Here is a 9,942-nt window from a genome sequence, read left to right on the forward strand (position 1 = left end):
GACAAGACAATGCGACAAGACAATATGACAAGACAATATGACAAAGACAATTGGACAAGACAATGCGACAAGACAATACGACAAGGCAATACCAGACATGCGGCACCAGGCGGCACAGCTAGACAGGTAGCACCAGGGAGCACGACCAGGCAGTACGACCAGATAAGGTACATAACACGACAAGACAATACGACAAGACAATACACCTTAGTACCGCCTGTCTGGTCGTGCCGCCTCACATGGTTAGTGCTTGCAGCAGGGCTATATTTCCGACAGCCCTGCCTCACAGTTACGATTACATACCCAAGGTCGCATCCCATCACACTCGGCTCGTACTACTTGATGCGGGTGGTATAGGAATTTGAGGGAATAGTCTAAAGTATAAATTTCAATTATCTCAACTTTCTTATCAGACTGTTTTTTACTCGAGTACTCCATTGGCCCTAGGCTCACGGTCCCCAACCTCGTCGGCATCGTTCCAACAGAGCCATCTTCCCAGGTAAATGACCAAGCTCCCTGAAACAGTAATGATATCCTTGCTGACGGAAGCTTGCGCCTCTCATGTGACCACCGGCCAGTCACCGCAGGGTTCTCTCGGTGGCCCGGCGAGTCGTCTCACACCACGGGTCCACCGAGGTTCATGGAGGCTCCGCGGGTACGGTACCCGGCCCCACCCCTCGGAGGAGCCATGTGGCGAGCAGTGGCGCAGAATGCCCCGCACTCATCTGCAGGCTGGATGATGAAAATCACTACAGAGTGTAAAATAACGATCTTTTTAGAATCTAACCCTGCCTCTCATTTTTAAGAGAATGCATTAGAGCAACTAGGATAGGTTGCTTTCCGTGCTAGCATCTGGCGTTGATATTTCCGAAAGACCCGGCCATTACATCCATGCCCCCAGCACTGTGGTGTTTTTGGTCGATTCCTTATGCTAAGCACCATATAGACTGGGGCAAATTTCGTATTACCCCGGGGACAAATTACTTCCTCCTTCCACCGATGCTCACGTTGGTGTCTGTGAAGATTGCCGTTAATTGAGAATGGCGGCGGTTGCATCCATGCTCCCAACAAGGAGGTTTAGAGTGGAGAAAGATTTACACGTCGGAAGCCTCGATGCCCACTCTCGCTGGTGTCTGGATGTTTGAAATATCGAGTATAAGGATGTTCTTGAGGCTACAGATATGAGACAACTTGGCTTTTGGTGCTTAAGCTGCTGCTATATTTCTAGTTGGCACTCGCAGCGGCTGTATGACGACACCCTCGTCTCCGCCGCGCTTTCCCCGAGCTGTATAAATGAGGGCAGTAGAACTCCCAGTACAAGCGGATAGAAACTTATTCTATTACTTAGATATCAATGCATTCCTCCTGCCATACTTTGTTCCAGATCTCTTCCAAATCCCTTTGACTCCTTGTACTTATTCGTCTTTCAACTTCCTCATCAAGTCGAAGAAAGACCCGAGTAAACTGGGTTGACATGCCGCCTCGGACTGCTTCACTAACTGATGCCAAAAAGGTATTGTCAAAACGGCGAAAGTCGGTCCTATTAGGATTAGTATTCTGGAATGGGATATTCATTATAGACTTACACGAGAGTTTCAGCCTGCTTCGTAAAGAGAAGAAGAAGAAATGGAGAGGAGTCCGATAGTAATACCCAACGTTTACTAAGACGCCACCGCTCGAGGATTTTCTTTCGCTTGAGGCTCCCCAGTAGAGATTCCTCGTAGAGGTTAATGATAAGCGTAGTATCAGTCTCCCCACGCTCTCGAGAAGAGGGACCATAAGATCGTTCTCTGATGAATACTTCTTTAAGCGTGTTAAACATTTTCGACAACCGAAGATATGCAAGCCATTGTAATGGGCCTTCGGTGTGTGCGATAGTGTTCTCGATAGCCTGAAATGCAAGAGCAATCGAAAGATCGCGGCTTGACAGTTGAGGAGATAAGGCGGTCTGAGACAAGAGTCGCATCCAGTCATCCCAGACACGCTGGCAATCGAGAGCAAAGTCTTCGATCGTCGGATTCCGGACAATTTGGATGGAAAACTGCTGTATTTGAGCCGATGAATCTTCAGTATCGGTATTATCAAGGTCCATATTCACTAAGCCTTCATTAGAGTATAGCAGAATAAAGGGAGAAGGGAATATTACTTGTTTTTGTTTGTCAAGGGGAGTAAAGACAATTGGTAGTGGGTATGTAGTAGCCTAACCCCGTTAGGAGAATGTACTACTTTGGGTCGTATATCTTACAATGTGTTTGGGCGATGGAGGCCACTCTGAGCTTTGATTCGATGAATAAATGTAGAAGCGGCAGTTATGCCAAATGAGCAGATAAACCCCGGCGTTAGACAACTGGTGGAATTCATCCACCTTTTTAAAAAGTGTTTTTCTTCGCTTTCGGATCTGTGCGAGCTCGCGCTTTCGATTGCTGGCCATCCTATCTGTCATAGAAGGAAAGAAACTTTGGAAGTCAATAAGAATGAAACAAGGCAATATTAGAAGCCCGAGCCTGTATGGCAGGCAGAGCCCTCAACAGACACAAGCAGCGGAGGCGTGTCAGACACGGCCGACCGAAGGCGGCCCTGCCAGATAGGGCGGCGGAGGCGACACGAACGGCAAAGCGCAGGCGGCACTGCCAGATGGGGCGGCGGAGGCGACACGAACGGCAAAGCGTAGGCGGCACTGCCAGATAGCAGCGTGGAGGCGGCCTGCCCAGGAGGCGCTGCCAGACACGGGCGGTGGCAGGAGGCCCTGTCCGGCGAAGGGCAGGCGAAACTGTAAATTCGCTACGACTACCCTATAGCGCGAATCAGATTGGTGATAATACTTTGCTAGGCCAACAAAGTCGCTGTGCCCTACGGCCTCAGGCTGACCACACCCAGCTCTGTGTCTGGATGGGTTATGTGTTTCTGGGGAGGCCCAAAGACCCCGCAAATCGGGCTCAAAACGAATAGATGCTGGCATAGTTCCCAGCCAACCAGAAATCTAGGCCCAGGTCCCACACAGTGTACACTGTGTTACCGAGCATTCGGTATTAGTCCGCATATCTGATTCGTTCAAGGCTGCCACACCTCAGTCACTCTGGGTGTCGATGCACTCTACTACACCCAATCATATAAGCCAATCTTGAACTGTGCGGAACACAACACATCCAAAGTACCCTTGGCGGCCCACAAAAGCACGCAAGATCACAAGACGAGAGAGCATAGCGTGTTAGCGGCGCAGCCAGGCCCGTTGGCGTGTTTGAAACACAGCCTCCGTACGGTTTTCCTATTTTGAGCTTGATCGGCGGGTAGACGACAAAAATCATCCGCTTTAGGACAAGTCCATCTGCAGTCACAAGATTCTATCACCAACAGTATAGGTTGACAGAATTAGCAACGTCGTTTGCGGTGATACTGTTAAGTAAAAGAGCAATTGTTCTTTTCTTTAATAGAGGGTTAGAAGTCGAATCTAATACATCGTTACACAACATTATTGTACATTATCGTCACCCCTTCAGTTGGTCTTGCCAATATGAGCTCCCAATCTTGGGAAGATGTTCCCAATTCCCCTTTTGACACGGCCTATAGTAATACATGGGAAGGCGACCTTTTGCAATTCACATCCTCTATTGACCCATTCTCTTTCGAGATTTTACATGCCCGACCTCAGTCACCACCTCTGATCGGATCCTCCGCCAATGAGGAACTTCTAGGCGCCTTGCCTCTATCACCTTCCACTCTAGAGTTCGCAGCTATGTTGCCTCAGTCTGCCCTTTGGCAACCAGCTGCACAGAATCGAGGTGACTGGGATGTTCCATCACCTCAACAACCGCCATCACCACTGGCGGATCCTCTGCCTCAGCCACCTTCCGTCCCTTGGCCGAGGGCCGGTGGCCGAGATGACTGGGATCCTCCACCACCTCAACAACCGCCATCACCACTGGCGGATCCTCTGCCTCAGCCACCTTCCGTCCCTTGGCCGAGGGCCGGTGGCCGAGATGACTGGGATCCTCCACCACCTCAACAACCGCCATCACCACTGGCGGATCCTCTGCCTCAGCCACCTTCCGTCCCTTGGCCGAGGGCCGGTGGCCGAGATGACTGGGATCCTCCGCCAGCTCAGCGACCGCCATTTGTCCTTCGGCCACTGCCATCGGCAGATGCTCCGCCCCAGCTATCTTTCTCTCTGGCTATTTTTGGCATACATTGGCAGACCTCTCATCAGGAGCTTTCGAGTGGGCGAGATCAACTGATGGACAGGGGGTCATTGGGCATCCAGCCTCGGTCATGTTTCGCCTTAGACAGTTTGGAGACCCAGGCATCTTCTCCTTCCCTCAGCAACATTTCCCAAGCACCACGAAGGTTCGTGCAGGAAACACCTCGCTCCTGGTATCCCCGCACCACCCAGGGCAGCCCAAAGACCCCTGCCCGGAGGCATGACCCCAACAGACACCCGAATACCCACCTTGCCGCCCCCCAACCCCAATACTACTGCAGAGTGTGTAGGGGGCTATTCTCATGGAAGCACAGGCACATGATGAATGTGCATATACTGCCGAAGAGATTCCATTGTGAACACTGCGAGCGAGGCTACACACGGAAGGATAATCTCAAGCAGTAAGTTTCTCTCAAGAAACTAACTAAACTCCTCACTAACATTAAGAAGCCATATTCGTGAAAAGCATCCTAAATCATCTGAGCTGTTTAGGTACTAGCTATATTAAATTATTTCTAAATATAACGTTACATGTTTTGTCTTGATGAGATTTCTGTGTCTACTAGTCCTATGGCACGGCCGTAATAGAATGGCTAAACATACTTTTCTGATGGGTTCTTTGTTACTGGTGAGAGGTTCAACGCTCAGGAGAAGTATCTCGAGCATCCAGATATGTTAAAGGAGAGACGGGAGCGGGTGATTTGGCTTGGTTTACAGATTGCTAAGAGGGGGGAAGGGAGCTGGTTGCTCTTTGAAAAGGAGGCTAAGAGGTTTGACGCCAATCCGAGTTTCGAGGCGAGTTTCGAGGCTACAATTTAAACTGGTTAAGTTTGGTGCTCAAATCCGTGTACGGTTCAGGTGAACAATTCAATGAAAGAAAAAAGCTCCATCTAATACAGCTCAATCATGCCAGATGCTATCCCACAGTTGCTGCAAGTTACAGGAACCAGAAACAGCCCCTTCTTCTGCTCCCTTTGCGAGCCGGATACAGAGTTGAGTAAACTGTGGCGAATACCGTTGCGCAACTTGATCCCCGATCAGATCCAAAACAGGGTTATTCACCCCCCGAAAACCGTTACTAAGACTGTTAGTCGTCATTCGTTGTTATGAAGAAAACGAGACTTACACAATCGTCTCGGCGTAATTGGAATACACAAGGAGGAACAGTGGTGACGGTTTAGAAAGTAATGCCCAGCGCCGAGACACTCTACGACGCTCTAATATATGTCGACGCATTAATCTCCCTTCTAGTGCGTCCTGGTAGATGTTTATAGCGATGCTATCGTCGCTGATGCCTTGTTTCCGTTGACCAATTTTGATCTTTCTTTCCTTTCCGATCGCCTTCTTCAAGGTATCGAAGACCTGCATTAACCGAATATATGCAAGCCACTGTAGCACGCCATCCGTTGTCGAGATGGTTCGTTCAATTGTTTGGAATGCATGAGTGAAGCGTGAGTCTCGGCTTGTAATGCGAGGGGGAATGGTGGTTCGAGACAGGAATAGGATCCAGTCGTCCCAGATGCTGGCGCAGCGTGAAGCAAAAGCCTCAACCGTCGTATGTTGAATGAGGTCCTTCGACAATAGTTGTGCTGCAATTGTTTGTTCATCCTCATAACTTGTATCCCTGTCCAGATCCATTGTAAAGTGAGCATCCGTACCAGGATCTAAGGGGCATAAGTCACGGCAGTTCGCGTTAAAAATACGAAACCTTTAGTGGCGTATTAATGCTGTTGTAGCCAGGAAAATGGCACAGTAGAACTGTCGTCTTCTTGCAATTTCCAGATATACCGAGGTGGCGTTCACAACAGAACATGCTCAGGCGGCGCAACTTGGGCGGCGCAACTTGAGCGGCGCAACTTGGGCGGCGCAACTTGGGCGGCGCAACTAGCGAGGCTAGATGGCGTATCACAAACAAGCGGCGTAACTTAAGCTGGCATGGCGGCGTATCCTAACTCTTTGGTATTTAGGAAAAGCGGATTTATAGAACTACCAATCCTATCTGCTAACGACCCTGCCTACCTTTAGGAGACATAAAACCTGCGGGTTAGTACACTCTAAAGGATCATTGAGTAGGTGCTATATGTCGTACCTTTTGAACGGCTCTGACTTGCTTGACAGATACGAAGATGGAAATATACGAAGAGATATCAGCAGATCTTACGGCATGGCTGGCGGAGCAGGAACAGAGGTGGTTTACTTTGATGGCCGCCAATGAGACCATGCCCTTAGCGTCCACTCCGACACAACAACTCCCGGCTTCACCGTTTGGGTTCTTTTGTTGGGACCATGGGTGCAATGGGCGCCGGTTTTCGAGCCCCAGCAACCTCCGCAGACATCATCGCGAATACACACAGAAGCCTCCCGGTTCTTTAGCAAACTTGGCGGGGCCTCGCTGCTGGGACCACGGGTGTAACGGCCGGCTATTCTCGTCTACTAGCAATCTTTACAGGCATTATCGTGAGCGTATATGGAATAAGGGGACGACATGTCCTAAGTGTCACACCACCTTTAAACCAAAGCAAAACAAGATGGCGTCGGGCAAACGACCTGAGGTGCCAAGGTGTTGGGAGCATGGATGTGACGGCCGGGCATTCCCGAAGTATAGCGATCTCTACAGACATCAACGACATATGTTAGCACGGCAAGTGACCTGTCCTCAATGCAGCTATGTATTTAAACGGTCGGATAGTATTTGAGCCGGTCGAATGTTTGGTTTGAATACTAAGGCACCCGATAGAATGGCCGGTCGTTGTTCATGTTAGGCATGATGGTTAACGGTAATGAGGATATTGGCGAAATTTGTTGGTATCAGAAGCGTATGTCACTAGTTTCGATGCTCTTCTCTTGTTCGTTCCTTTGTAGATACTTCAACAAGGCACTTTTGTCCTTTCGAAGCCACCGCTCCGAAGCTCTCTTGTATACTTCCTCGACTTCTACTACATCTGGGAAAGATCTTTGAGGACAACGGTTTCATATAGTATTCTAACTGCTAACTTAATCAACTCATCCCATCAGGGCCAGCTTCGACCTGGTAAATCACCTATTGTAGTATATACTACCCGCAGAACCTTCCATTCAGGTCTCCTTCTCTTGACCATCTCTAGCGTGTTCTCTATTGTTCTCTATAGAGTCGGGGGTAAAAATAATCGGTAAAGGAAACGAATTTGACTAGAAATGTGGTTAGAGTCGCCAACAATAGTCAAAATACGGAACCTACGATCTCTTGAAATGAAGGCGGCCACTGTGGACCCGGGTTCGAGGAATAGACGAAAAACCGACAATTCGTCCGAATCACGAGGTACACCTGTGCAGCGCAAAGCCGATGGTACTCGTCAACTTTTTTGATGAGTGTCTTTCTTCGCTTTCGAAGCTGAGACAAGTGACGCTTTCGCGAAGTCGTGACGGCGTTCTGGGCCATTTCATCAGCTTACACATAAAGGCTGGAAAATGTAGCCTACAAGCCTAGGATACCGTAAGCTAGCAACAAATTCTCAAAATACGGTGACCTTTTTTTGTATTAATAACGGTTTGAATCAGATACCAGGATCCCTAACTGCCAAAACTCCGAGGCTCTGTACCTACGATAATAGATTTCCTCGACGCCAAATTTACCTTGTTAGTTTAATGTTGGTTTCATCACTCGTTCTGTCACCGTTGATCACAGCAGGGAGCCACTTAGACGCTGTATTGAAGTCCTTGGCCTGAGCCCTACAGGTGGCGTAACCTCGGCTAAGTGGCACAGCCCCAGCTGATAAGCCGCGCCGTATGCAGGAGTTAGTGTAGGGTGCATCACGAGCAGGGCGCGTGGAGTTACAATACCAACTTCTTCAGACTAAATATGGTAATCATGCTTCATCCGCTATTCCGACGCGCATTGTAACCCAATCAAAGCGCGTTCCGTTCTACTGGGTCGCCCGATCATACCTAACGTGTTTGTTCCCGATACAAACTAACATCTTTTGCACAAACCAACATCTTCACATAAAAATAGCTCATTACAGGGCTAAAGAAGACGACATATGAATTAGCAACGGGTAGGATAGCTAAGCTGAAGAAATCTGAATTGGCTATATACCATCGCCATGTCTATATTAACAATTTCGAGTGAACAGAGTGCCCCTCCGTTGACTACAACAACCAGCGACGGGAGCGGTGATCCTCTATTGGCAGACCCTGATATACTTCCGACGCCGCTAGAACCTTTCCATCCGTCATTCACTACGGGCCACGAGCGGGGAGAAGCTCTCTTCGACTTCCCCAGCCTATATGGAGACCCTCTATTTCCCGCCTCTGACACTGACCCGCGACCAAATTCGCCGTGTCTCGACCTGTTTCAGCTGAATGGATCCGATCTCCCTAATCCTTCAGCTGATCCTAACCTCCTCACCCCTGATTCCATCAGGTCGTTCGGAGAATGTTTATCGACCCTGCCCTGTTCGACCTTCGACCTTCCAAGCCAGCCCGAAGAGCGGTCCAACCCACCAAGCCAGCCACCAGATCCGACATCCAACTCCCCAAGTCAGCCAACAGACCCAACAGGTGGACCCCGGGAGCGTAACTCGCCTCGCTCCAACAAATTGCTGCCGTCAGACATTCCAGCGAGAAAGTTCCAATGCACCTACCCAGGGTGTTTCAAGCTATACACCCGCAGGTATAGTGCTATGGTTCACATGAGTCACGTACATGGATACGGCTATCCGCAGATGCTTTTTCCTGAAGAGAAGTATCCTTGTCCTATTGCAGGATGCTCCAAGTCATTCTTTCGCAGAGGGAATATTGCCATTCATATCCTCGCTCACGACCGTATCTCTGTCGTTGAATGTGAGACCTGTGAGAAAACGTTTACACGGAAAACAGACCTTCGGAGGCATTACAATTCTGTCCATTCACAGGAGCGAAAATATTCCTGTCAATATTGTTCGATGCGATTCAATCGTAATGATATTCTTACACGGTTAGTCGTCTCTTGTAAATCGAAACGTCAATAACTAACATGTCTCTTCAGGCACATTGCAACTTGCCATTTGCAATAAGTGATACGAGGAATGTGGGTCGCCGGGGGGTAAAGGAATATATGGGACGTCTCAGGCCAGACTGTCGGAACTTTGGTGTTGAAACAGCCCACCTATCACGCAGGCCGACTTTGATCTTCGTACTTTGTATATGCCTCTAGACTGTTATAAAGACTGCGATTGTCCTCTCATCTATCATGATTGCAATATCACTGCAATATTCTCATCCTACCGGTTTTTAATATTCTGTGACTTTCTCAGGCACGATGGCGAAGAATAAAGAAAACGAAATGAAGAGCCTTGCACGCCAAATACAACGGCATGCACAGAAGTTTCCTGAAGCCACATTTACCGCAGCCGAACTCGAAATTGCAAGAAGGGTCGATTATAATCTAAACTTCTACGAGGATGAGACAGAAAAATTAGGGTCGAACGAAGTAGAATGGGCCAGTCCACAAAAGCGAAGAAGGGACATTAACAAGTTACGGAAATGGCTCTCTCAAACCGGCCAAACACCGCAGGATACCTCATCGGTACCTGTAAAGCCGCAGGCCAAGCTACAACAACCACAACACCAGGATTCTCCTGCCAGCCAGTCGGTACAACAGCGTCAACAACAGGGTACTACGGCTAGCCAGTCAATACAGCAGCCTCAACGACAGGGTACTACGGCTAGCCATTCGGCACAGCAGCCTCAACAGCAAAGACCTCCTACTAGCCAGTCGACACAGCAGC

General features: G+C 49.0%; 6 protein-coding genes across 6 annotated transcripts; 3 read left to right on the forward strand and 3 right to left on the reverse strand.

The window, feature by feature from the left end:
• Positions 1 to 1,155: 1,155 nt before the first annotated feature.
• P884DRAFT_111544 (uncharacterized protein) lies at positions 1,156 to 2,065 on the reverse strand. Its single transcript, XM_069437082.1, has one exon. It carries the CDS (start codon positions 1,972 to 1,974, stop codon positions 1,345 to 1,347), a length of 630 nt encoding a protein of 209 aa, XP_069299181.1. The 5' UTR covers positions 1,975 to 2,065; the 3' UTR covers positions 1,156 to 1,344.
• On the reverse strand, positions 1,966 to 2,818 carry P884DRAFT_257118 (uncharacterized protein; the record flags this gene model as incomplete). Its single annotated transcript, XM_069441119.1, has 3 exons — positions 2,246 to 2,818; positions 2,143 to 2,200; positions 1,966 to 2,097 (listed from the first exon to the last, which is right to left on the reverse strand). Coding segments are annotated over exons 1-2 (256 nt in total), but the record flags the coding sequence as incomplete, so codon positions are not given.
• A 1,185-nt stretch (positions 2,819 to 4,003) lies between these two features.
• On the forward strand, positions 4,004 to 5,049 carry P884DRAFT_257119 (uncharacterized protein). Its single transcript, XM_069441120.1, has 2 exons — positions 4,004 to 4,596; positions 4,646 to 5,049. Exons 1-2 carry the CDS (start codon positions 4,232 to 4,234, stop codon positions 4,692 to 4,694), a joined length of 414 nt encoding a protein of 137 aa, XP_069299183.1. The 5' UTR covers positions 4,004 to 4,231; the 3' UTR covers positions 4,695 to 5,049.
• On the reverse strand, positions 4,979 to 5,880 carry P884DRAFT_111561 (uncharacterized protein). Its single transcript, XM_069437083.1, has 2 exons — positions 5,322 to 5,880; positions 4,979 to 5,273 (listed from the first exon to the last, which is right to left on the reverse strand). Exons 1-2 carry the CDS (start codon positions 5,831 to 5,833, stop codon positions 5,096 to 5,098), a joined length of 690 nt encoding a protein of 229 aa, XP_069299184.1. The 5' UTR covers positions 5,834 to 5,880; the 3' UTR covers positions 4,979 to 5,095.
• A 457-nt stretch (positions 5,881 to 6,337) lies between these two features.
• Positions 6,338 to 6,927, forward strand: P884DRAFT_257121 (uncharacterized protein). The gene has a single exon (XM_069441121.1). It carries the CDS (start codon positions 6,397 to 6,399, stop codon positions 6,889 to 6,891), a length of 495 nt encoding a protein of 164 aa, XP_069299185.1. The 5' UTR covers positions 6,338 to 6,396; the 3' UTR covers positions 6,892 to 6,927.
• A 1,971-nt stretch (positions 6,928 to 8,898) lies between these two features.
• P884DRAFT_195582 (uncharacterized protein) lies at positions 8,899 to 9,183 on the forward strand (the record flags this gene model as incomplete). The annotated part of the gene is made up of 1 exon (XM_069437917.1): positions 8,899 to 9,183. The coding sequence occupies one exon, from the start codon at positions 8,899 to 8,901 to the stop codon at positions 9,181 to 9,183; it is 285 nt and encodes a 94-aa protein (XP_069299186.1).
• Positions 9,184 to 9,942: the final 759 nt, after the last annotated feature.

The sequence above is a fragment of the Thermothelomyces heterothallicus genome (genome assembly GCF_042370625.1).
Source record: "Thermothelomyces heterothallicus CBS 202.75 unplaced genomic scaffold P884_scaffold_6, whole genome shotgun sequence".
In the NCBI taxonomy this organism is placed as follows: Eukaryota; Fungi; Ascomycota; class Sordariomycetes; order Sordariales; family Chaetomiaceae; genus Thermothelomyces; species Thermothelomyces heterothallicus.

Coding starts and splice junctions, on each gene's coding strand:
- P884DRAFT_111561 (XM_069437083.1), bottom strand. CDS start 5,833: ATGGATCTGGACAGGGATACAAGTTATGAGGATGAACAAACAATTGCA. Junction 5,274..5,321: donor AATTACGCCGAGACGATTGT/GTAAGTCTCGTT, acceptor TAACAGTCTTAG/TAACGGTTTTCGGGGGGTGA.
- P884DRAFT_257121 (XM_069441121.1), top strand. CDS start 6,397: ATGGCCGCCAATGAGACCATGCCCTTAGCGTCCACTCCGACACAACAA.
- P884DRAFT_111544 (XM_069437082.1), bottom strand. CDS start 1,974: ATGACTGGATGCGACTCTTGTCTCAGACCGCCTTATCTCCTCAACTGT.
- P884DRAFT_257119 (XM_069441120.1), top strand. CDS start 4,232: ATGGACAGGGGGTCATTGGGCATCCAGCCTCGGTCATGTTTCGCCTTA. Junction 4,597..4,645: donor CGGAAGGATAATCTCAAGCA/GTAAGTTTCTCT, acceptor AACATTAAGAAG/CCATATTCGTGAAAAGCATC.